This window comes from Oncorhynchus gorbuscha, linkage group LG14 (genome assembly GCF_021184085.1).
Source record: "Oncorhynchus gorbuscha isolate QuinsamMale2020 ecotype Even-year linkage group LG14, OgorEven_v1.0, whole genome shotgun sequence".
Lineage (NCBI taxonomy): Eukaryota > Metazoa > Chordata > Actinopteri > Salmoniformes > Salmonidae > Oncorhynchus > Oncorhynchus gorbuscha.
Window position 1 is genome coordinate 18,605,062 of NC_060186.1, and position 26,467 is coordinate 18,631,528.

The 26,467-nt window shown below is 47.8% G+C and overlaps 1 protein-coding gene across 1 annotated transcript in view; it reads right to left on the reverse strand.

Moving 5' to 3' along the window:
- The window catches only part of LOC123994591 (protein O-mannosyl-transferase TMTC1-like), a 130,291-nt gene that overhangs the window by 25,059 nt on the left and 78,765 nt on the right, over positions 1–26,467 (reverse strand). Inside the window, exon 8 of the mRNA XM_046297371.1 lies at positions 19,473–19,594. Within this exon, the coding sequence (XP_046153327.1) occupies positions 19,473–19,594 (122 nt within the window). The remainder of the gene's footprint in view (positions 1–19,472; positions 19,595–26,467) is intronic.

Below are 26,467 nucleotides of genomic sequence, written 5' to 3' on the forward strand. Positions count from 1 at the left end.
TACACACATTCTCAGTCCCCTTCTGCATTTTGCATCTCTAATACCTCAGGCTGGGATGGAATTCATTTAGCGGCCGAGTGTCGAGCTGTGAGTGGGCGATATTAAACCCTGGGATGGGGAACCTGTCTGCATTGGAAATCACTACTAATCCTGCACTCAGCTACGCAGATGACTCAGGGAAAGTCCCCTGCAGACCCGAGCAAGGAAAGATTATCAGAATTAATAGTTAGGGGGATGGAGAGAGGGAGGAGGCAAGGGGTGGAGAGAGGGAGGGAGGGGGAATTTAAAAAATGAGAGTTAGGCCGAGTTAGGGGGTAGGAGGAGGTCAAATGGGGATATAGAGCAGGAGAACACCTCTTGTATGAGCATAAACCTCCCTAAAGCCACCATGTCCACTAAAGACTACATTTAGATGGAAGTGTAAACCCTGTGCCCAGACATGTGTCTGGACTACATTTAGATGGAAGTGTAAACCCTGTGCCCAGACATGTGTCTGGACTACATTTAGATGGAAGTGTAAACCCTGTGCCCAGACATGTGTCTGGACTACATTTAGATGGAAGTGAAAACCCTGTGCCCAGACATGTGTCTGGACTACATTTAGATGGAAGTGTAAACCCTGTGCCCAGACATGTGTCTGGACTACATTTAGATGGAAGTGTAAACCCTGTGCCCAGACATGTGTCTGGACTACATTTAGATGGAAGTGTAAACCCTGTGCCCAGACATGTGTCTGGACTACATTTAGATGGAAGTGTAAACCCTGTGCAGACATGTGTCTGGACTACATTTAGATGGAAGTGTAAACCCTGTGCCCAGACATGTGTCTGGACTACATTTAGATGGAAGTGTAAACCCTGTGCACAGACATGTGTCTGGACTACATTTAGATGGAAGTGTAAACCCTGTGCCCAGACATGTGTCTGGACTACATTTAGATGGAAGTGTAAACCCTGTGCCCAGACATGTGTCTGGACTACATTTAGATGGAAGTGTAAACCCTGTGCCCAGACATGTGTCTGGACTACATTTAGATGGAAGTGTAAACCCTGTGCCCAGACATGTGTCTGGACTACATTTAGCCTAACAGGTAACACACTGCAGGCAGAGGGAGAGATGAGGGGTCTCTCTTTAGCACCGTCTCATGTTCCCTTTAAATCAATTCCCAGCATGCCCTCTGCCTCGTTGACAAGTATCCCACTGCGTTGGTTAGTACACTGAGGCTGTAATAAGACACACATACTGTACTGTACATATACCTGCATGAGATGATACGACACATACACAGTGGAAAACGGTTGCATGTTTTCTGTTTGATCAACTCCCCCACAGTACAGGAGGAAGAGGAGTCCCATTCCATTACTCCTCCTATCACAGCAGTGGGAACTGCTTTTGAGGGGGATCATTTACATATTGGAGAAGCGTCTGTTGACATTTTATTCTGTCATTATACATGCAGGAGGTTAAGTGAGTGGAGAGAGATGAAGTGAGCGGATTTTACACAGCCCCCCCCCCTCCCCCAAGGCATACTCCAGGCTACACACTATAAACCCTCAACCTGCATCCGTTTTTATTTATTTATTTCACCTTTATTTAACCAGGTAGGCAAGTTGAGTACAAGTTGAGTACAAGTTACAATTGCGACCTGGCAAAGCAGTTCGACACGTACAACAACACAGAGTTACACATGGAATAAAACAAACATACAGTCAATAATACAGTAGGAAAATAAGTCTATATACGATATGAGCAAATGAGGTGAGAAGGGAGGTGAAGGCAAAAAAGGCCATGGTGGCGAAGTAAATACAATATAGCAAGTAAAACACTGGAATGGTGGATTTGCAGTGGAAGAATGTGCAAAGTAGAGATATAAATAATGGGGTGCAAAGGAGCAAAATAAATAAATAAATACAGTAGGGGAAGGGGTAGTTGTTTGGGCTAAATTATAGATGGGCTATGTACAGGTGCAGTAATCTGTGAGCTGCTCTGACAGCTGGTGCTTAAAGCTAGTGAGGGAGATGAGTGTTTCCAGTTTCAGAGATTTTTGCAGTTTGTTCCAGTCATTGGCAGCAGAGAACTGGAAGGAGAGGCGGCCAAAGTAAGAATTGGTTTTGGGGGTGACCAGAGAGATATACCTGCTGGAGCGCGTGATACAGGTGGGTGATGCTATGGTGACCAGCGAGCTGAGATTAGGGGGACTTTACCTAGCAGGGTCTTGTAGATGACCTAGAGCAAGTGGGTTTGGCGACGAGTATGAAGCGAGGGCCAGCCAACAAGAGCGTACAGGTCACAGTGGTGGGTAGTATATGGGGCTTTGGTGACAAAACGGATGGCACTGTGATAGACTGCATCCAATTTATTGAGTAGAGTGTTGGAGGCTATTTTGTAAATGACGTCGCCGAAGTCGAGGATCGGTAGGATGGTCAGTTTTACAAGGGTATGTTTGGCAGCATGAGTGAAGGAGGCTTTGTTGCGAAATAGGAAGCAAATTCTAGATTTAACTTTGGATCGGAGATGTTTGATGTGAGTCTGGAAGGAGAGTTTACAGTCGAACCAGACACCTAGGTATTTGTAGTTGTCCACATATTCTAAGTCAGAACCGTCCAGAGTAGTGATGTTGGACGGGGGGGCAGGTGCAGGCAGCGATCGGTTGAAGAGCATGCATTTAGTTTTACTTGTATTTAAGAGCAATTGGAGGCCACGGAAGGAGAGTTGTGTGGCATTGAAGCTCGTCAATGAATGTGTGTGTCTATCTATGTAAGAGGTCAACCGATTATGATTTTTCAACGCTGATACCGATACCGGTTATTGGAGGACCAAAAAAAGCCGATACTGATTAAATCGGCCGATATATATATATATATATATGTGTAATAATGACGATTACAACAATACTGAATGAACAATGAACACTTTTATAATCACTTAATATAATACATCAATAAAGAGGGAGGAGAGAGGGAGGAGAGAACAGACAGATGGAGAAAGCAGAGAGTAAATGAGAAAGGGAGGAGAGAACAGACAGATGGAGAAAGCAGAGAGTAAATGAGAAAGGGAGGAGAGAACAGACAGATGGAGAAAGCAGAGAGAGTAAAGGAGAGAGGGAGGAGAGAGAGTAAAGGAGAGAGGGAGGAGAGAGAGTAAAGGAGAGAGGGAGGAGAGAGAGTAAAGGAGAGAGGGAGGAGAGAGAGTAAAGGAGAGATGGTGGAGAGAGAGTAAAGGAGAGAGGGAGGAGAGAGAGTAAAGGAGAGAGGGAGGAGAGAGAGTAAAGGAGAGAGGGAGGAGAGAACAGACAGATGGAGAAAGCAGAGAGAGTAAATGAGAGAGGGAGGAGAGAACAGACAGATGGAGAAAGCAGAGAGAGTAAAGGAGAGAGGGAGGAGAGAACAGACAGATGGAGAAAGCAGAGAGAGTAAAGGAGACAGGGAGGAGAGAACAGACAGATGTAGAAAGCAGAGAGAGTAAATGAGAGAGGGAGGAGAGAGAGTAAAGGAGAGAGGGAGGAGAGAACAGACAGATGGAGAAAGCAGAGAGAGAGTAAAGGAGAGAGGGAGGAGAGAACAGACAGATGGAGAGAGGAGAGAGAGTAAAGGAGAGAGGGAGGAGAGAACAGACAGATGGAGAAAGCAGAGAGAGTAAAGTAGAGAGGGAGGAGAGAACACAGATGGAGAAAGCAGAGAGAGTAAAGGAGAGAGGGAGGAGAGAACAGACAGATGGAGAGAGCAGAGAGAGTAAAGGAGAGAGGGAGGAGAGAACAGACAGATGGAGAAAGCAGTGAGAGTAAAGGAGAGAGGGAGGAGAGAACAGACAGATGGAGAGAGCAGAGAGAGTAAAGGAGAGAGGGAGGAGAGAACAGACAGATGGAGAGAGCAGAGAGAGTAAAGGAGAGAGGGAGGAGAGAACAGACAGATAGAGAAAGCAGAGAGAGTAAAGGAGAGAGGGAGGAGAGAACAGACAGATGTAGAAAGCAGAGAGAGTAAAGGAGAGAGGGAGGAGAGAGAGTAAAGGAGAGAGGGAGGAGAGAACACAGATGGAGAAAGCAGAGAGAGTAAAGGAGAGAGGGAGGAGAGAACAGACAGATGGAGAGAGGAGAGAGAGTAAAGGAGAGAGGGAGGAGAGAACAGACAGATGGAGAAAGCAGAGAGAGTAAAGGAGAGAGGGAGGAGAGAACACAGATGGAGAAAGCAGAGAGAGTAAAGGAGAGAGGGAGGAGAGAACAGACAGATGGAGAGAGCAGAGAGAGTAAAGGAGAGAGGGAGGAGAGAACAGACAGATGGAGAAAGCAGTGAGAGTAAAGGAGAGAGGGAGGAGAGAACAGACAGATGGAGAAAGCAGAGAGGGTAAAGGAGAGAGGGAGGAGAGAACAGACAGATGGAGAGAGCAGAGAGAGTAAAGGAGAGAGGGAGGAGAGAACAGACAGATGGAGAGAGCAGAGAGAGTAAAGGAGAGAGGGAGGAGAGAACAGACAGATGTAGAAAGCAGAGAGAGTAAAGGAGAGAGGGAGGAGAGAACAGACAGATGTAGAAAGCAGAGAGAGTAAAGGAGAGAGGGAGGAGAGAACAGACAGATGTAGAAAACAGAGAGAGTAAAGGAGAGAGGGAGGAGAGAACAGACAGATGGAGAAAGCAGAGAGAGTAAAGGAGAGAGGGAGGAGAGAACAGACAGATGGAGAGAGCAGAGAGAGTAAAGGAGAGAGGGAGGAGAGAACAGACAGATGGAGAGAGCAGAGAGAGTAAAGGAGAGAGGGCGGAGAGAACAGACAGATAGAGAGAGCAGAGAGAGTAAAGGAGAGAGGGAGGAGAGAACAGACAGATGTAGAAAGCAGAGAGAGTAAATGAGAGAGGGAGGAGAGAGAGTAAAGGAGAGAGGGAGGAGAGAACAGACAGATGGAGAAAGCAGAGAGAGAGTAAAGGAGAGAGGGAGGAGAGAACAGACAGATGGAGAGAGGAGAGAGAGTAAAGGAGAGAGGGAGGAGAGAACAGACAGATGGAGAAAGCAGAGAGAGTAAAGTAGAGAGGGAGGAGAGAACACAGATGGAGAAAGCAGAGAGAGTAAAGGAGAGAGGGAGGAGAGAACAGACAGATGGAGAGAGCAGAGAGAGTAAAGGAGAGAGGGAGGAGAGAACAGACAGATGGAGAAAGCAGTGAGAGTAAAGGAGAGAGGGAGGAGAGAACAGACAGATGGAGAGAGCAGAGAGAGTAAAGGAGAGAGGGAGGAGAGAACAGACAGATGGAGAGAGCAGAGAGAGTAAAGGAGAGAGGGAGGAGAGAACAGACAGATAGAGAAAGCAGAGAGAGTAAAGGAGAGAGGGAGGAGAGAACAGACAGATGTAGAAAGCAGAGAGAGTAAAGGAGAGAGGGAGAGAGAGAGAGTAAAGGAGAGGAGGAGAGAACAGACAGATGGAGAAAGCAGAGAGAGAGTAAAGGAGAGAGGGAGGAGAGAACAGACAGATGGAGAGAGGAGAGAGAGTAAAGGAGAGAGGGAGGAGAGAACAGACAGATGGAGAAAGCAGAGAGAGTAAAGTAGAGAGGGAGGAGAGAACACAGATGGAGAAAGCAGAGAGAGTAAAGGAGAGAGGGAGGAGAGAACAGACAGATGGAGAGAGCAGAGAGAGTAAAGGAGAGAGGGAGGAGAGAACAGACAGATGGAGAAAGCAGTGAGAGTAAAGGAGAGAGGGAGGAGAGAACAGACAGATGGAGAGAGCAGAGAGAGTAAAGGAGAGAGGGAGGAGAGAACAGACAGATGGAGAGAGCAGAGAGAGTAAAGGAGAGAGGGAGGAGAGAACAGACAGATAGAGAAAGCAGAGAGAGTAAAGGAGAGAGGGAGGAGAGAACAGACAGATGTAGAAAGCAGAGAGAGTAAAGGAGAGAGGGAGGAGAGAGAGTAAAGGAGAGAGGGAGGAGAGAACAGACAGATGGAGAAAGCAGAGAGAGTAAAAAGAGAGAGGGAGGAGAGAACAGACAGATGGAGAGAGGAGAGAGAGTAAAGGAGAGAGGGAGGAGAGAACAGACAGATGGAGAAAGCAGAGAGAGTAAAGGAGAGAGGGAGGAGAGAACACAGATGGAGAAAGCAGAGAGAGTAAAGGAGAGAGGGAGGAGAGAACAGACAGATGGAGAGAGCAGAGAGAGTAAAGGAGAGAGGGAGGAGAGAACAGACAGATGGAGAAAGCAGTGAGAGTAAAGGAGATAGGGAGGAGAGAACAGACAGATGGAGAAAGCAGAGAGGGTAAAGGAGAGAGGGAGGAGAGAACAGACAGATGGAGAGAGCAGAGAGAGTAAAGGAGAGAGGGAGGAGAGAACAGACAGATGGACAGAGCAGAGAGAGTAAAGGAGAGAGGGAGGAGAGAACATACAGATGTAGAAAGCAGAGAGAGTAAAGGAGAGAGGGAGGAGAGAACAGACAGATGTAGAAAGCAGAGAGAGTAAAGGAGAGAGGGAGGAGAGAACAGACAGATGTAGAAAACAGAGAGAGTAAAGGAGAGAGGGAGGAGAGAACAGACAGATGGAGAAAGCAGAGAGAGTAAAGGAGAGAGGGAGGAGAGAACAGACAGATGGAGAGAGCAGAGAGAGTAAAGGAGAGAGGGAGGAGAGAACAGACAGATGGAGAGAGAGAGAGTAAAGGAGAGAGGGCGGAGAGAACAGACAGATAGAGAGAGCAGAGAGAGTAAAGGAGAGAGGGAGGAGAGAACAGACAGATGTAGAAAGCAGAGAGAGTAAATGAGAGAGGAGGAGAGAGAGTAAAGGAGAGAGGGAGGAGAGAACAGACAGATGGAGAAAGCAGAGAGAGAGTAAAGGAGAGAGGGAGGAGAGAACAGACAGATGGAGAGAGGAGAGAGAGTAAAGGAGAGAGGGAGGAGAGAACAGACAGATGGAGAAAGCAGAGAGAGTAAAGTAGAGAGGGAGGAGAGAACACAGATGGAGAAAGCAGAGAGAGTAAAGGAGAGAGGGAGGAGAGAACAGACAGATGGAGAGAGCAGAGAGAGTAAAGGAGAGAGGGAGGAGAGAACAGACAGATGGAGAAAGCAGTGAGAGTAAAGGAGAGAGGGAGGAGAGAACAGACAGATGGAGAGAGCAGAGAGAGTAAAGGAGAGAGGGAGGAGAGAACAGACAGATGGAGAGAGCAGAGAGAGTAAAGGAGAGAGGGAGGAGAGAACAGACAGATAGAGAAAGCAGAGAGAGTAAAGGAGAGAGGGAGGAGAGAACAGACAGATGTAGAAAGCAGAGAGAGTAAAGGAGAGAGGGAGGAGAGAACAGACAGATGGAGAAAGCAGAGAGAGAGTAAAGGAGAGAGGGAGGAGAGAACAGACAGATGGAGAGAGGAGAGAGAGTAAAGGAGAGAGGGAGGAGAGAACAGACAGATGGAGAAAGAGAGAGTAAAGTAGAGAGGGAGAGAACACAGATGGAGAAAGCAGAGAGAGTAAAGGAGAGAGGGAGGAGAGAACAGACAGATGGAGAGAGCAGAGAGAGTAAAGGAGAGAGGGAGGAGAGAACAGACAGATGGAGAAAGCAGTGAGAGTAAAGGAGAGAGGGAGGAGAGAACAGACAGATGGAGAGAGCAGAGAGAGTAAAGGAGAGAGGGAGGAGAGAACAGACAGATGGAGAGAGCAGAGAGAGTAAAGGAGAGAGGGAGGAGAGAACAGACAGATAGAGAAAGCAGAGAGAGTAAAGGAGAGAGGGAGGAGAGAACAGACAGATGTAGAAAGCAGAGAGAGTAAAGGAGAGAGGGAGGAGAGAGAGTAAAGGAGAGAGGGAGGAGAGAACAGACAGATGGAGAAAGCAGAGAGAGTAAAGGAGAGAGGGAGGAGAGAACAGACAGATGGAGAGAGGAGAGAGAGTAAAGGAGAGAGGGAGGAGAGAACAGACAGATGGAGAAAGCAGAGAGAGTAAAGGAGAGAGGGAGGAGAGAACACAGATGGAGAAAGCAGAGAGAGTAAAGGAGAGAGGGAGGAGAGAACAGACAGATGGAGAGAGCAGAGAGAGTAAAGGAGAGAGGAGGAGAGAACAGACAGATGGAGAAAGCAGTGAGAGTAAAGGAGAGAGGGAGGAGAGAACAGACAGATGGAGAAAGCAGAGAGGGTAAAGGAGAGAGGGAGGAGAGAACAGACAGATGGAGAGAGCAGAGAGAGTAAAGGAGAGAGGGAGGAGAGAACAGACAGATGGAGAGAGCAGAGAGAGTAAAGGAGAGAGGGAGGAGAGAACAGACAGATGTAGAAAGCAGAGAGAGTAAAGGAGAGAGGGAGGAGAGAACAGACAGATGGAGAAAGCAGAGAGAGTAAAGGAGAGAGGGAGGAGAGAACAGACAGATGGAGAGAGGAGAGAGAGTAAAGGAGAGAGAAGGAGGAGAGAACAGACAGATGGAGAAAGCAGAGAGAGTAAAGTAGAGAGGGAGGAGAGAACACAGATGGAGAAAGCAGAGAGAGTAAAGGAGAGAGGGAGGAGAGAACAGACAGATGGAGAGAGCAGAGAGAGTAAAGGAGAGAGGGAGGAGAGAACACAGATGGAGAAAGCAGAGAGTAAAGGAGAGAGGGAGGAGAGAACAGACAGATGGAGAGAGCAGAGAGAGTAAAGGAGAGAGGGAGGAGAGAACAGACAGATGGAGAAAGCAGTGAGAGTAAAGGAGAGAGGGAGGAGAGAACAGACAGATGGAGAGAGCAGAGAGAGTAAAGGAGAGAGGGAGGAGAGAACAGACAGATGGAGAAAGCAGTGAGAGTAAAGGAGAGAGGGAGGAGAGAACAGACAGATGGAGAGAGCAGAGAGAGTAAAGGAGAGAGGGAGGAGAGAACAGACAGATGGAGAGAGCAGAGAGAGTAAAGGAGAGAGGGAGGAGAGAACAGACAGATAGAGAAAGCAGAGAGAGTAAAGGAGAGAGGGAGGAGAGAACAGACAGATGTAGAAAGCAGAGAGAGTAAAGGAGGGAGGGAGGAGAGAGAGTAAAGGAGAGAGGGAGGAGAGAACAGACAGATGGAGAAAGCAGAGAGAGTAAAGGAGAGAGGGAGGAGAGAACAGACAGATGGAGAGAGGAGAGAGAGTAAAGGAGAGAGGGAGGAGAGAACAGACAGATGGAGAAAGCAGAGAGAGTAAAGGAGAGAGGGAGGAGAGAACACAGATGGAGAAAGCAGAGAGAGTAAAGGAGAGACGGAGGAGAGAACAGACAGATGGAGAGAGCAGAGAGAGTAAAGGAGAGAGGGAGGAGAGAACAGACAGATGGAGAAAGCAGTGAGAGTAAAGGAGAGAGGGAGGAGAGAACAGACAGATGGAGAAAGCAGAGAGGGTAAAGGAGAGAGGGAGGAGAGAACAGACAGATGGAGAGAGCAGAGAGAGTAAAGGAGAGAGGGAGGAGAGAACAGACAGATGGAGAGAGCAGAGAGAGTAAAGGAGAGAGGGAGGAGAGAACAGACAGATGTAGAAAGCAGAGAGAGTAAAGGAGAGAGGGAGGAGAGAACAGACAGATGTAGAAAGCAGAGAGAGTAAAGGAGAGAGGGAGGAGAGAACAGACAGATGTAGAAAACAGAGAGAGTAAAGGAGAGAGGGAGGAGAGAACAGACAGATGGAGAAAGCAGAGAGAGTAAAGGAGAGAGGGAGGAGAGAACAGACAGATGGAGAGAGCAGAGAGAGTAAAGGAGAGAGGGAGGAGAGAACAGACAGATGGAGAGAGCAGAGAGAGTAAAGGAGAGAGGGAGGAGAGAACAGACAGATAGAGAGAGCAGAGAGAGTAAAGGAGAGAGGGAGGAGAGAACAGACAGATGTAGAAAGCAGAGAGAGTAAAGGAGAGAGGGAGGAGAGAACAGACAGATGTAGAAAGCAGAGAGAGTAAAGGAGAGAGGGAGGAGAGAACAGACAGATGTAGAAAGCAGAGAGAGTAAAGGAGAGAGGGAGGAGAGAACAGACAGATGGAGAAAGCAGAGAGAGTAAAGGAGAGAGGGAGGAGAGAACAGACAGATGTAGAAAGCAGAGAGAGTAAAGGAGAGAGGGAGGAGAGAACAGACAGATGGAGAAAGCAGTGAGAGTAAAGGAGAGAGGGAGGAGAGAACAGACAGATGGAGAGAGCAGAGAGAGTAAAGGAGAGAGGAGGAGAGAACAGACAGATGGAGAGAGCAGAGAGTAAAGGAGAGAGGGAGGAGAGAACAGACAGATAGAGAAAGCAGAGAGAGTAAAGGAGAGAGGGAGGAGAGAACAGACAGATGTAGAAAGCAGAGAGAGTAAAGGAGAGAGGGAGGAGAGAGAGTAAAGGAGAGAGGGAGGAGAGAGAACAGACAGATGGAGAAAGCAGAGAGAGTAAAGGAGAGAGGGAGGAGAGAACAGACAGATGGAGAGAGGAGAGAGAGTAAAGGAGAGAGGGAGGAGAGAACAGACAGATGGAGAAAGCAGAGAGAGTAAAGGGAGAGAGGGAGGAGAGAACACAGATGGAGAAAGCAGAGAGAGTAAAGGAGAGAGGGAGGAGAGAACAGACAGATGGAGAGAGCAGAGAGAGTAAAGGAGAGAGGGAGGAGAGAACAGACAGATGGAGAAAGCAGTGAGAGTAAAGGAGAGAGGGAGGAGAGAACAGACAGATGGAGAAAGCAGAGAGGGTAAAGGAGAGAGGGAGGAGAGAACAGACAGATGGAGAGAGCAGAGAGAGTAAAGGAGAGAGGGAGGAGAGAACAGACAGATGGAGAGAGCAGAGAGAGTAAAGGAGAGAGGGAGGAGAGAACAGACAGATGTAGAAAGCAGAGAGAGTAAAGGGAGAGGGAGGAGAGAACAGACAGATGGAGAAAGCAGAGAGAGTAAAGGAGAGAGGGAGGAGAGAACAGACAGATGGAGAGAGGAGAGAGAGTAAAGGAGAGAGGGAGGAGAGAACAGACAGATGGAGAAAGCAGAGAGTAAAGTAGAGGGAGGAGAGAACACAGATGGAGAAAGCAGAGAGTAAAGGAGAGAGGGAGGAGAGAACAGACAGATGGAGAGAGCAGAGAGAGTAAAGGAGAGAGGGAGGAGAGAACACAGATGGAGAAAGCAGAGAGTAAAGGAGAGAGGGAGGAGAGAACAGACAGATGGAGAGAGCAGAGAGAGTAAAGGAGAGAGGGAGGAGAGAACAGACAGATGTAGAAAGCAGAGAGAGTAAAGGAGGGAGGAGAGAGAGTAAAGGAGAGAGGGAGGAGAGAACAGACAGATAGAGAAAGCAGAGAGAGTAAAGGAGAGAGGGAGGAGAGAACAGACAGATGTAGAAAGCAGAGAGAGTAAAGGAGGGAGGGAGGAGAGAGAGTAAAGGAGAGAGGAGGAGAGAACAGACAGATGAGAGTAAAGGAGAGAGGGAGGAGAGAACAGACAGATGGAGAGAGGAGAGAGAGTAAAGGAGAGAGGGAGGAGAGAACAGACAGATGGAGAAAGCAGAGAGAGTAAAGGAGAGAGGGAGGAGAGAACACAGATGGAAAAGCAGAGAGAGTAAAGGAGAGACGGAGGAGAGAACAGACAGATGGAGAGAGCAGAGAGAGTAAAGGAGAGAGGGAGGAGAGAACAGACAGATGGAGAAAGCAGTGAGAGTAAAGGAGAGAGGGAGGAGAGAACAGACAGATGGAGAAAGCAGAGAGGGTAAAGGAGAGAGGGAGGAGAGAACAGACAGATGGAGAGAGCAGAGAGAGTAAAGGAGAGAGGGAGGAGAGAACAGACAGATGGAGAGAGCAGAGAGAGTAAAGGAGAGAGGGAGGAGAGAACAGACAGATGTAGAAAGCAGAGAGAGTAAAGGAGAGAGGGAGGAGAGAACAGACAGATGTAGAAAGCAGAGAGAGTAAAGGAGAGAGGGAGGAGAGAACAGACAGATGTAGAAAACAGAGAGAGTAAAGGAGAGAGGAGGAGAGAACAGACAGATGGAGAAAGCAGAGAGAGTAAAGGAGAGAGGGAGGAGAGAACAGACAGATGGAGAGAGCAGAGAGAGTAAAGGAGAGAGGGAGGAGAGAACAGACAGATGGAGAGAGCAGAGAGAGTAAAGGAGAGAGGGAGGAGAGAACAGACAGATAGAGAGAGCAGAGAGAGTAAAGGAGAGAGGGAGGAGAGAACAGACAGATGTAGAAAGCAGAGAGAGTAAAGGAGAGAGGGAGGAGAGAACAGACAGATGTAGAAAGCAGAGAGAGTAAAGGAGAGAGGGAGGAGAGAACAGACAGATGTAGAAAAGAGAGAGTAAAGGAGAGAGGGAGGAGAGAACAGACAGATGGAGAAAGCAGAGAGAGTAAAGGAGAGAGGGAGGAGAGAACAGACAGATGTAGAAAGCAGAGAGAGTAAAGGAGAGAGGGAGGAGAGAACAGACAGATGGAGAAAGCAGTGAGAGTAAAGGAGAGAGGGAGGAGAGAACAGACAGATGGAGAGAGCAGAGAGAGTAAAGGAGAGAGGGAGGAGAGAACAGACAGATGGAGAGAGCAGAGAGAGTAAAGGAGAGAGGGAGGAGAGAACAGACAGATAGAGAAAGCAGAGAGAGTAAAGGAGAGAGGGAGGAGAGAACAGACAGATGTAGAAAGCAGAGAGAGTAAAGGAGAGAGGGAGGAGAGAGAGTAAAGGAGAGAGGGAGGAGAGAACAGACAGATGGAGAAAGCAGAGAGAGTAAAGGAGAGAGGGAGGAGAGAACAGACAGATGGAGAGAGGAGAGAGAGTAAAGGAGAGAGGGAGGAGAGAACAGACAGATGGAGAAAGCAGAGAGTAAAGGAGAGAGGGAGGAGAGAACACAGATGGAGAAAGCAGAGAGAGTAAAGGAGAGAGGGAGGAGAGAACAGACAGATGGAGAGAGCAGAGAGAGTAAAGGAGAGAGGGAGGAGAGAACAGACAGATGGAGAAAGCAGTGAGAGTAAAGGAGAGAGGGAGGAGAGAACAGACAGATGGAGAAAGCAGAGAGGGTAAAGGAGAGAGGGAGGAGAGAACAGACAGATGGAGAGAGCAGAGAGAGTAAAGGAGAGAGGGAGGAGAGAACAGACAGATGGAGAGAGCAGAGAGAGTAAAGGAGAGAGGGAGGAGAGAACAGACAGATGTAGAAAGCAGAGAGAGTAAAGGAGAGAGGGAGGAGAGAACAGACAGATGGAGAAAGCAGAGAGAGAGTAAAGGAGAGAGGGAGGAGAGAACAGACAGATGGAGAGAGGAGAGAGAGTAAAGGAGAGAGGGAGGAGAGAACAGACAGATGGAGAAAGCAGAGAGAGTAAAGTAGAGAGGGAGGAGAGAACACAGATGGAGAAAGCAGAGAGAGTAAAGGAGAGAGGGAGGAGAGAACAGACAGATGGAGAGAGCAGAGAGAGTAAAGGAGAGAGGGAGGAGAGAACACAGATGGAGAAAGCAGAGAGAGTAAAGGAGAGAGGGAGGAGAGAACAGACAGATGGAGAGAGCAGAGAGAGTAAAGGAGAGAGGGAGGAGAGAACAGACAGATGGAGAAAGCAGTGAGAGTAAAGGAGAGAGGGAGGAGAGAACAGACAGATGGAGAGAGCAGAGAGAGTAAAGGAGAGAGGGAGGAGAGAACAGACAGATGGAGAAAGCAGTGAGAGTAAAGGAGAGAGGGAGGAGAGAACAGACAGATGGAGAGAGCAGAGAGAGTAAAGGAGAGAGGGAGGAGAGAACAGACAGATGGAGAGAGCAGAGAGAGTAAAGGAGAGAGGGAGGAGAGAACAGACAGATAGAGAAAGCAGAGAGAGTAAAGGAGAGAGGGAGGAGAGAACAGACAGATGTAGAAAGCAGAGAGAGTAAAGGAGGGAGGGAGGAGAGAGAGTAAAAGGAGAGGGAGGAGAGAACAGACAGATGGAGAAAGCAGAGAGAGTAAAGGAGAGAGGGAGGAGAGAACAGACAGATGGAGAGAGGAGAGAGAGTAAAGGAGAGAGGGAGGAGAGAACAGACAGATGGAGAAAGCAGAGAGAGAGTAAAGGAGAGAGGGAGGAGAGAACACAGATGGAGAAAGCAGAGAGAGTAAAGGAGAGACGGAGGAGAGAACAGACAGATGGAGAGAGCAGAGAGAGTAAAGGAGAGAGGGAGGAGAGAACAGACAGATGGAGAAAGCAGTGAGAGTAAAGGAGAGAGGGAGGAGAGAACAGACAGATGGAGAAAGCAGAGAGGGTAAAGGAGAGAGGGAGGAGAGAACAGACAGATGGAGAGAGCAGAGAGAGTAAAGGAGAGAGGGAGGAGAGAACAGACAGATGGAGAGAGCAGAGAGAGTAAAGGAGAGAGGGAGGAGAGAACAGACAGATGTAGAAAGCAGAGAGAGTAAAGGAGAGAGGGAGGAGAGAACAGACAGATGTAGAAAGCAGAGAGAGTAAAGGAGAGAGGGAGGAGAGAACAGACAGATGTAGAAAACAGAGAGAGTAAAGGAGAGAGGGAGGAGAGAACAGACAGATGGAGAAAGCAGAGAGAGTAAAGGAGAGAGGGAGGAGAGAACAGACAGATGGAGAGAGCAGAGAGAGTAAAGGAGAGAGGGAGGAGAGAACAGACAGATGGAGAGAGCAGAGAGAGTAAAGGAGAGAGGGAGGAGAGAACAGACAGATGGAGAAAGCAGAGAGAGTAAAGGAGAGAGGGAGGAGAGAACAGACAGATGTAGAAAGCAGAGAGAGTAAAGGAGAGAGGGAGGAGAGAACAGACAGATGTAGAAAGCAGAGAGAGTAAAGGAGAGAGGGAGGAGAGAACAGACAGATGTAGCAAGCAGAGAGAGTAAAGGAGAGAGGGAGGAGAGAGAGTAAAGGAGAGAGGGAGGAGAGAACAGACAGATGTAGAAAGCAGAGAGAGTAAAGGAGAGAGGGAGGAGAGAGAGTAAAGGAGAGAGGGAGGAGAGAACAGACAGATGGAGAAAGCAGAGAGAGTAAAGGAGAGAGGGAGGAGAGAACAGACAGATGTAGAAAGCAGAGAGAGTAAAGGAGAGAGGGAGGAGAGAGAGTAAAGGAGAGAGAGTAAAAACAGAAAACAATTAGGCAACAACAAATTCAATCCCTTTTAGACAATTTCCTGGGTAAAACGTTCCACTGTAATAGTGAAGGTGTAAACCTGGCAGTAGAAAATCTTAACAGTATATTTGACCTCTCAGCTTCCCTATCAAATCTAAAAATCTCAAATAGAAAACCGAAGAAAATTAACAATAATGACAAATGGTTTGATGAAGAATGCAAAAATCTAAGAAAGAAATTGAGAAACCTGTCCAACCAAAAACATAGAGACCCGGAAAACCTGAGTCTACGCCTTCACTATGGTGAATCACTAAAACAATACAGAAATACACTACGGAAAAAGAAGGAACAGCATGTCAGAAATCAGCTCAATGCAATTGAAGAATCCATAGACTCTTACCACTTCTGGGAAAATTGGAAAACACTAAACAAACAACAACACGAAGAATTATCTATCCAAAATGGAGATGTATGGGTAAACCACTTCTCCAATCTTTTTGGTTCTATAACAAAGAACAAAGAGCAAAAACATATACATGATCAAATACAGATCTTAGAATCAACTATTAAAGACTACCAGAACCCACTGGATTCTCCAATTACATTGAATGAGTTACAGGACAAAATAAAAACCCTCCAACCCAAAAAGGCCTGTGGTGTTGATGGTATCCTCAATGAAATGATCAAATATACAGACAACAAATTCCAATTGGCTATACTAAAACTCTTTAACATCATACTTAGCTCTGGCATCTTCCCCAATATTTGGAACCAAGGACTGATCACCCCAATCCACAAAAGTGGAGACAAATTTGACCCCAAATAACTACCGTGGAATATGTGTCAACAGTAACCTTGGGAAAATCCTCTGCATTATTATTAACAGCAGACTCGTACATTTCCTCAATGAAAACAATGTACTGAGCAAATGTCAAATTGGCTTTTTACCAAATTACCGTACAACAGACCATGTATTCACCCTGCACACCCTAATTGACAACCAAACAAACCAAAACAAAGGCAAAGTCTTCTCATGCTTTGTTGATTTCAAAAATCCTTCGACTCAATCTGGCATGAGGGTCTGCTATACAAACTGATGGAAAGTGGTGTTGGGGGTAAAACATACGACATTATAAAATCCATGTACACAAACAACAAGTGTGCGGTTAAAATTGGCAAAAAACACACACATTTCTTCACACAGGGTCGTGGGGTTAGACAGGGATGCAGCTTAAGCCCCACCCTCTTCAACATATGTATCAACGAATTGGCGCGGGCACTAGAAAAGTCTGCAACACCCGGCCTCCCCCTGCTAGAATCCGAAGTCAAATGTCTGCTGTTTGCTGATGATCTGGTGCTTCTGTCACCAACCAAGGAGGGCCTACAGCAGCACCTAGATCTTATGCACAGATTCTGTCAGACCTGGGCCCTGACAGTAAATCTCAGTAAGACCAAAATAATGGTGTTCCAAAAAAGGTCCAGTCACCAGGACCACAAATACAAATTCCATCTAGACACTGTTGCCCTAGAGCACACAAAAAAACTATACATACCTTGGCCTAAACATCAGCGCCACAGGTAACTTCCACAAAGCTGTGAACGATCTGAGAGACAAGGCAAGACGGGCATTCTATGCCATCAAAAGGAACAGAAATTTCAACATACCAATTAAGATTTGGCTAAAAATACTTGAATCAGTCATAGAGCCCATTGCCCTTTATGGTTGTGAGGTCTGGGGTCCGCTCACCAACCAAGACTTCACAAAATGGGACAAACACCAAATTGAGACTCTGCATGCAGAATTCTGCAAAAATATCCTCCGTGTACAACGTAAAACACCAAATAATGCACGCAGAGCAGAATTAGGCCGATACCCATTAATTATCAAAATCCAGAAAAGAGACGTTAAATTCTACAACCACCTAAAAGGAAGCGATTCACAAACCTTCCATAACAAAGCCATCACCTACAGAGAGATGAACCTGGAGAAGAGTCCCCTAAGCAAGCTGGTCCTGGGGCTCTGTTCACAAACACAAACACACCCTACAGAGCCCCAGGACAACAGCACAATTAGACCCAACCAAATCATGAGAAAACAAAAAGATAATTACTTAACACATTGGAAAGAATTAACAAAAAAACAGAGCAAACTAGAATGCTATTTGGCCCTACACAGAGAGTACACAGCGGCAGAATACCTGACCACTGTGACTGACCCAAAATTAAGGAAAGCTTTGACTATGTACAGACTCAGTGAGCATAGCCTTGCTGTTGAGAAAGGCCGCCGTAGGCAGACATGGCTCTCAAGAGAAGACAGGCTATGTGCTCACTGCCCACAAAATGAGGTGGAAACTGAGCTGCACTTCCTAACCTCCTGCCCAATGTATGACCATATTAGAGAGACATATTTCCCCCAGATTACACAGATCCACAAAGAATTCGAAAACAAATCCAATTTTGAAAAACTCCCATATCTTTTGGGTGAAATTCCACAGTGTGCCATCACAGCAGCAAGATGTGTGACCTGTTGCCACGAGAAAAAGGCAACCAGTGAAGAACAAACACCATTGTAAATACAACCCATATTTATGCTTATTTATTTTATCTTGTGTCTTTTAACCATTTGTACATTGTATATATATATAATATGACATTTGTAATGTCTTTACTGTTTTTAAACTTCTGTATGTGTAATGTTTACTGTTAATTTTTGTTGTTTTTCACTTTATATATTCACTTTGTATGTATCTACCTCACTTGCTTTGGCAATGTTAACACATGTTTCCCATGCCAATAAAGCCCTTGAATTGCATTGAATTGAATTGAGTAAAGGAGAGAGGGAGGAGAGAGAGTAAAGGAGAGAGGGAGGAGAGAACAGACAGATGGAGAAAGCAGAGAGAGTAAAGGAGAGAGGGAGGAGAGAGAGTAAAGGAGAGAGGGAGGAGAGAACAGACAGATGGAGAAAGCAGAGAGAGTAAAGGAGGGAGGAGAGAACAGACAGATGGAGAAAGCAGAGAGAGTAAAGGAGAGAGGGAGGAGAGAACAGACAGATGGAGAAAGCAGAGAGAGTAAATGAGAGAGGGAGGAGAGAGAGTATAGGAGAGAGGGAGGAGAGAACAGACAGATGGAGAGAGCAGAGAGAGTAAAGGAGGGAGGAGAGAACAGACAGATGGAGAAAGCAGAGAGAGTAAATGAGAGAGGGAGGAGAGAACAGACAGATGGAGAAAGCAGAGAGAGTAAAGGAGAGAGGGATGAGAGAACAGACAGATGGAGAAAGCAGAGAGAGTAAAGGAGAGAGGGAGGAGAGAACAGACAGATGGAGAGAGCAGAGAGAGTAAAGGAGGGAGGAGAGAACAGACAGATGGAGAAAGCAGAGAGAGTAAATGAGAGAGGGAGGAGAGAGAGTAAAGGAGAGAGGGAGGAGAGAACAGACAGATGGAGAAAGCAGAGAGAGTAAAGGAGAGAGGGAGGAGAGAACAGACAGATGGAGAAAGCAGAGAGAGTAAAGGAGAGAGGGATGAGAGAACAGACAGATGGAGAAAGCAGAGAGAGTAAAGGAGAGAGGGAGGAGAGAACAGACAGATGGAGAGAGCAGAGAGAGTAAAGGAGAGAGGGAGGAGAGAACAGACAGATGCAGAAAGCAGAGAGAGTAAAGGAGAGAGGGAGGAGAGAACAGACAGATGTAGAAAGCAGAGAGAGTAAAGGAGAGAGGGAGGAGAGAGGGAGGAGAGAGAGTAAAGGAGAGAGGGAGGAGAGAGAGTAAAGGAGAGAGGGAGGAGAGAACAGACAGATGCAGAAAGCAGAGAGAGTAAAGGAGAGAGGGAGGAGAGAGAGAGCACTTCATAGGCATCCACTACAAGGACGTACCAGAGGCCCTTGACTGAAGTGTGAAGCACAGCAGAAAATAACCTTGTGTGTGTGTGTGTGTGTGTGTGTGTGTGTGTGTGTGTGTGTGTGTGTGTGTGTGTGTGTGTGTGTGTGTGTGTGTGTGTGTGTGTGTGTGTGTGTGTGTGTGTGTGTGTGTGTGTGTGTGTGTGTGTGTGTGTGTGTGTGTGTGTGTGTGTGTGTGTGTGTGTGTGTGTGTGTTCCTCTCTCCATATGTTCAATCACTCACTCGTACACACTCTTGTAAACTCCTGCACCCATAAACACACTCTTGGCTGTCCCCAACTAAAAAATATCTCGGTCGAGAGTCGTCTGTTCCTGGTTGAAATTTTAAAAGTGTATTTTTAAATAAATCAACTATATGTAGACCACTGAGCTCGTCTGATTCTTTAAGCACTGTGAGTAAAAATGAAGATACACGAAGTACTAAAAAGAGGGAGCCAGAGATCAATGTAGCCTAAACAGAAGTGAAAGATCTGGTGCTCCCACTGCTTGCTGTTTCTGGTCTTTGCAAACAATCGACCAGTCGACTAAAGGGGTCAGCCCTAAAACACACACACACCAATTCAGTAAGGGCAACCAAGCTAGTCTACACACAGGAGAATTACACCAGCTCTCTAATTACAAACCATTCAAGCCCAGAGAGGTTTAGAACTAGGAAGACACACACAACATACACATTACCTACAATAACACACACACACACACAACCCACCTGGGCATGTAGAGGACCCTCTCTGCCACCACGAAGCCCACCCTGAAGAAGAGGTTACTGGCAGGGATGAAGGGAAAGACCAGGAACAACACCCCCAGCAACACCTCCCTATTCTCCAACCTCTACAGAGAGACAGAGAGGGGGGGGGGGGGTGCATGGAGGGTGAGAGGGGGGAGATACATGGAGAGTGAGAGGGGGGAGGGAAAGAGAGATAGAGGGAGAGAAAGCAATGGGGGGGAGAGGTTAGCCCATCCATAGGAAAATCAGAGCCTACAATTCCCACATTTAATAATCTGTTGCCTTCATGTTGTTTGCAGTAGCACACATGCTGTCCAGTGTTTGAATACATGTCCAGCATGCCCATTTCAAACAGCAGTATATCAATGGCAATCATTACACATGTCACGCCCAGTTACTGAGCATATCTGACTGATGCTCTGACATGTCGAAGCTGACTGAGTAGACCATTTAGACCCATGAAATTAAAAACAGTTCCTTCATTTTAAAATCAACTCTAACCGATTCATTTTTAATAAGAGTGAAAAGCCCCCTCTGTATTTTTCCATTCTGAACATAGCCGGCGTAGTTGTTAGAACAAACAGAAGCTAATTGGTCTAATGACTGTGCCCTCAGTATGGCGTTGATTCCCTCGTTAAATTACTGTTCCAAAGCCGCTGCGTCTTGATTAAGCCGCCGGTCCAATCCACGCCCCATTCTCCTGCCGACCACCAAATCACACCGCGGGATGTACTCTACAGCATGCGAACATAGATAGGATCACACACTAGTCAACGACAGACCTACAGACACACACGCGGCAGACACACACACACGCGGCAGACACACACATGGAAGCACACACACCGGGGGCTAGATATTATGCCATAGATAGGATCATACAGTCATTAAAAGATGCACACACACTCTCCCTCAGTCAACCGTGCTGCTCTAAGCAGTGTGATCCCATACACTAGGCAGTGGAGTGGACCAGTGAATGGACGGGGGAGGTTAGGTTGTTGATAGTATCTACCCATGTGTCATTGCTTCCCTGTATGTCCTTCCAACACAGCCCCTTCAAGGGACATCCTTTCTGCATTCTCTCTCTCTCTGCATTCTTTCTCTCTCTGTATTCTCTCCCCCTCTGCATTGTCTCTCCCTCTCCATTCTCTCTTCCTTTTCATTCTCTGTTCCTCGGCATTCTCTCTCCCTCGGCATTCTCTCTCCCTCGGCATTCTCTCTCCCTCTGCATTCTCTCTCCCTCTGCATTTTCTCTCTGCATTCTCTCTCCCTCTGCATTCTCTCTCCCTCTGCATTCTCTCCCTCTGCATTCTCTCCCTCGGCATTCTCTCCCTCTGCATTCTCTCTCTCTCTCTGCATTCTCTCTCTCTGCATTCTCTCCCTCTGCATTCTCTCCCTCGGCATTCTCTCCCTCTGCATTCTCTCTCTCTCTCTGCATTCTCTCTCTCTGCATTCTCTCTCCCTCTGCATTCTCTCCCTCTGCATTCTCTCCCTCGGCATTCTCTCCCTCTGCATTCTCTCTCTCTCTCTGCATTCTCTCTCTCTGCATTCTCTCCCTCTGCATTCTCTCCCTCGGCATTCTCTCTCTCTGCATTCTCTCTCTCTCTGCATTCTCTCTCTCTGCATTCTCTCTCTCTCTCTCTGCATTCTCTCCCCCTCTGCATTCTCTCTCTCCCTCTGCATTCTCTCTCTCTGCATTCTCTCTCTCTGCATTCTCTCTCTCTGCATTCTCTCTCTCTCTCTCTGCATTCTCTCCCCCTCTGCATTCTCTCTCTCCCTCTGCATTCTCTCTCTCTCTGCATTCTCTCTCACTCTCTGCATTCTCTCTTCCTCTGCATTCTCTCCCCCTCTGCATTCTCTCTCACTCTCTGCATTCTCTCTCTCTCTGCATTCTCTCTCTCTGCATTCTCTCTCTCTGCATTCTCTCTCTCTGCATTCTCTCTCTCTCTCTCTGCATTCTCTCCCCCTCTGCATTCTCTCTCTCCCTCTGCATTCTCTCTCTCTCTGCATTCTCTCTTCCTCTGCATTCTCTCTCCCTTGGCATTCTCTCTCCCTCTGCATTCTCTCTCTCTGCATTCTCTCCCTCGGCATTCTCTCTCCCTCTGCATTCTCTCTCCCTCTGCATTCTCTCTCTCCCTCTGCATTCTCTCTCTCCCTCTGCATTCTCTCTCCCTCTGCATTCTCTCTCCCTCTGCATTCTCTCTCTCCCTCTGCATTCTCTCTCACTCTCTCTCTCTGCATTCTCTCTCTCCCTCTGCATTCTCTCTCTCCCTCTGCATTCTCTCTCTCTCTCTCTCTCTGCATTCTCTCTCTCTCATTGCATTTTCTCTCTGCACTCTCTCTCTCTCTGCACTCTCTCTCTCTCTGCATTCTCTCTCTCTGCATTCTCTTTCCCTCTGCATTCTCTCTCTCTCTCTCTGCATTCTCTCCCTCGGCATTCTCTCTCCCTCTGCATTCTCTCTCCCTCTGCATTCTCTCTCCCTCTGCATTCTCTCCCTCTGCATTCTCTCTCACTCTCTCTCTCTGCATTCTCTCTCTCCCTCTGCATTCTCTCTCTCCCTCTGCATTCTCTCTCACTCTCTCTCTGCATTCTCTCTCTCTCATTGCGTTTTCTCTCTGCACTCTCTCTCTCTGCACTCTCTCTCTCTCTGCATTCTCTCTCTCTGCATTCTCTCTCTCTGCATTCTCTCTCTCTCTGCATTCTCTCTCTCTGCATTCTCTCTCTCTCTCTCTCTCTGCATTCTCTCTCTCTCTCTGCATTCTCTCTCTCTCTGCACTCTCTCTCTCTCTGCATTCTCTCTCTCTGCATTCTCTCTCTCTCTGCATTCTCTCTCTCTCTCTCTCTGCATTCTCTCTCTCCCTCTGCATTCTCTCTCTCCCTCTGCATTCTCTCTCACTCTCTCTCTCTGCATTCTCTCTCTCTCATTGCATTTTCTCTCTGCACTCGCTCTCTCTCTGCACTCTCTCTCTCTCTCTGCACTCTCTCTCTCTGCATTCTCTCTCTCTGCATTCTCTCTCTCTGCATTCTCTCTTCCTCTGCATTCTCTCTCCCTCGGCATTCTCTCTCCCTCTGCATTCTCTCTCCCTCTGCATTCTCTCCCTCTGCATTCTCTCTCTCCCTCTGCATTCTCTCTCCCTCTGCATTCTCTCTCCCTCTGCATTCTCTCTCACTCTCTCTCTCTGCATTCTCTCTCTCCCTCTGCATTCTCTCTCTCCCTCTGCATTCTCTCTCACTCTCTCTCTCTCTGCATTCTCTCTCTCTCATTGCATTTTCTCTCTGTACTCTCTCTCTCTGCACTCTCTCTCTCTCTGCATTCTCTCTCTCTGCATTCTCTCTCCCTCTGCATTCTCTCTCCCTCTGCATTCTCTCTCCCTCTGCATTCTCTCTCCCTCTGCATTCTCTCTCCCTCTGCATTCTCTCCCTCGGCATTCTCTCTCCCTCTGCATTCTCTCTCTCTGCACTCTCTCTCTCTCTGCATTCTCTCTCTCTGCATTCTCTCTCCCTCTGCATTCTCTCTCCCTCTGCATTCTCTCTCCCTCTGCATTCTCTCTCCCTCTGCATTCTCTCTCCCTCTGCATTCTCTCCCTCGGCATTCTCTCTCCCTCTGCATTCTCTCTCCCTCTGCATTCTCTCTCCCTCGGCATTCTCTCTCCCTCTGCATTCTCTCCCTCTGCATTCTCTCCCTCGGCATTCTCTCCCTTGGCATTCTCTCCCTCGGCATTCTCTCTCCCTCTGCATTCTCTCTTCCTCTGCATTCTCTCTCCCTCTGCATTCTCTCTCCCTCTGCATTCTCTCTCCCTCTGCATTCTCTCTCCCTCTGCATTCTCTCTCCCTCTGCATTCTCTCTCCCTCTGCATTCTCTCTCTCCCTCTGCATTCTCTCTCTCCCTCTGCATTCTCTCTCTCCCTCTGCATTCTCTCTCTCTCTCTGCATTCTCTCTCTCTCTGCATTCTCTCTCTCTCATTCTCTCTCTCTCTGCATTCTCTCCCTCTGCATTCTCTCTCTCCCTCTGCATTCCCTCTCTCCCTCTGCATTCCCTCTCTCCCTCTGCATTCTCTCTCCCTCTGCATTCTCTCCCTCGGCATTCTCTCTCCCTCTGCATTCTCTCTCTCTCTGCATTCTCTCTCTCTCTGCATTCTCTCTCTCTCATTCTCTCTCTCTCTGCATTCTCTCCCTCTGCATTCTCTCTCTCCCTCTGCATTCCCTCTCTCCCTCTGCATTCCCTCTCTCCCTCTGCATTCTCTCTCCCTCTGCATTCTCTCTCCCTCTGCATTCTCTCTCTCCCTCTGCATTCTCTCTCTCCCTCTGCATTCTCTCTCACTCTCTCCCTCTGCATTCTCTCTCCCTCTGCATTCTCTCTCACACTCTCTCTCTCTGCAATCTCTCTCTCTGCATTCTCTCTCTCTCATTGCATTTTCTCTCTGCACTCTCTCTCTCTGCATTCTCTCTCTCTGCATTCTCTCTCTCTCTGCATTCTCTCTCTCTCTGCATTCTCTCTCTCTGCATTCTCTCTCTCTCTGCATTCTCTCTCCCTCTGCATTCTCTCTCTCTGCATTCTCTCTCTCTCTCTCTCTGCATTCTCTCCCCCTCTGCATTCTCTCTCTCTCTGCATTCTCTCTTCCTCTGCATTCTCTCCCTCGGCATTCTCTCTCCCTCTGCATTCTCTCCCTCGGCATTCTCTCTCCCTCTGCATTCTCTCTCTCTCTGCATTCTCTCTCTCTGCATTCTCTCTCTCTGCATTCTCTCCCTCTCTGCATTCTCTCTCTCTCTCTGCATTCTCTCTCTCTCTGCATTCTCTCTCTCTGCATTCTCTCCCCCTCTGCATTCTCTCCCCCTCTGCATTCTCTCCCCCTCTGCATTCTTCCCCCCTCTGCATTCTCTCCCCTCTGCATTCTCTCTCTCTCTGCATTCTCTCTTCCTCTGCATTCTCTCTCCCTTGGCATTCTCTCTCCCTCTGCATTCTCTCTCTCTCTGCATTCTCTCTCCCTCTGCATTCTCTCTCCCTCTGCATTCTCTCCCTCTGCATTCGCTCTCTCCCTCTGCATTCTCTCTCCCTCTGCATTCTCTCTCCCTCTGCATTCTCTCTCCCTCTGCATTCTCTCTCTCCCTCTGCATTCTCTCTCACTCTCTCTCTCTGCATTCTCTCTCTCCCTCTGCATTCTCTCTCTCCCTCTGCATCTCTCTCTCTCTCTCTCTCTGCATTCTCTCTCTCTCATTGCATTTTCTCTCTGCACTCTCTCTCTCTCTGCACTCTCTCTCTCTCTGCATTCTCTCTCTCTGCATTCTCTCTCCCTCTGCATTCTCTCTCCCTCTGCATTCTCTCTCTCCCTCTGCATTCTCTCTCACTCTCTCTCTCTGCATTCTCTCTCTCCCTCTGCATTCTCTCTCTCCCTCTGCATTCTCTCTCACTCTCTCTCTGCATTCTCTCTCTCTCATTGCATTTTCTCTCTGCACTCTCTCTCTCTGCACTCTCTCTCTCTCTGCATTCTCTCTCTCTGCATTCTCTCTCTCTGCATTCTCTCTCTCTCTGCATTCTCTCTCTCTGCATTCTCTCTCTCTCTCTCTCTGCATTCTCCCTCTCTCTCTGCACTCTCTCTCTCTCTGCATTCTCTCTCTCTCTGCATTCTCTCTCTCTCTGCATTCTCTCTCTCTCTCTCTGCATTCTCTCTCTCCCTCTGCATTCTCTCTCTCCCTCTGCATTCTCTCTCACTCTCTCTCTCTGCATTCTCTCTCTCTCATTGCATTTTCTCTCTGCACTCGCTCTCTCTCTGCACTCTCTCTCTCTCTGCACTCTCTCTCTCTGCATTCTCTCTCTCTCTGCATTCTCTCTCTCTGCATTCTCTCTCTCTGCATTCTCTCTCTCTGCATTCTCTCTCTCTCTGCATTCTCTCTCTCTGCATTCTCTCTCTCTCTCTCTCTGCATTCTCTCCCCCTCTGCATTCTCTCTCTCTGCATTCTCCCTCTCTGCATTCTCTCTCTCTCTCTCTGCATTCTCTCTCTCTGCATTCTCTCTCTCTCTCTCTCTGCATTCTCTCCCCCTCTGCATTCTCTCCCCCTCTGCATTCTCTCTCTGCATTCTCTCCCCCTCTGCATTCTTCCCCCCTCTGCATTCTCTCCCCTCTGCATTCTCTCTCTCTCTGCATTCTTCCCCCTCTGCATTCTCTCTCTCTGCATTCTCTCCCCTCTGCATTCTCTCCCCCTCTGCATTCTCTCCCCCTCTGCATTCTTCCCCCCTCTGCATTCTCTCCCCTCTGCATTCTCTCTCTCTCTGCATTCTCTCTTCCTCTGCATTCTCTCTCCCTTGGCATTCTCTCTCCCTCTGCATTCTCTCTCTCTCTGCATTCTCTCTCCCTCTGCATTCTCTCTCCCTCTGCATTCTCTCCCTCTGCATTCGCTCTCTCCCTCTGCATTCTCTCTCCCTCTGCATTCTCTCTCCCTCTGCATTCTCTCTCCCTCTGCATTCTCTCTCTCCCTCTGCATTCTCTCTCACTCTCTCTCTCTGCATTCTCTCTCTCCCTCTGCATTCTCTCTCTCCCTCTGCATTCTCTCTCTCTCTCTCTCTCTGCATTCTCTCTCTCTCATTGCATTTTCTCTCTGCACTCTCTCTCTCTCTGCACTCTCTCTCTCTCTGCATTCTCTCTCTCTGCATTCTCTCTCCCTCTGCATTCTCTCTCCCTCTGCATTCTCTCTCTCCCTCTGCATTCTCTCTCACTCTCTCTCTCTGCATTCTCTCTCTCCCTCTGCATTCTCTCTCTCCCTCTGCATTCTCTCTCACTCTCTCTCTGCATTCTCTCTCTCTCATTGCATTTTCTCTCTGCACTCTCTCTCTCTGCACTCTCTCTCTCTCTGCATTCTCTCTCTCTGCATTCTCTCTCTCTGCATTCTCTCTCTCTCTGCATTCTCTCTCTCTGCATTCTCTCTCTCTCTCTCTCTGCATTCTCCCTCTCTCTCTGCACTCTCTCTCTCTCTGCATTCT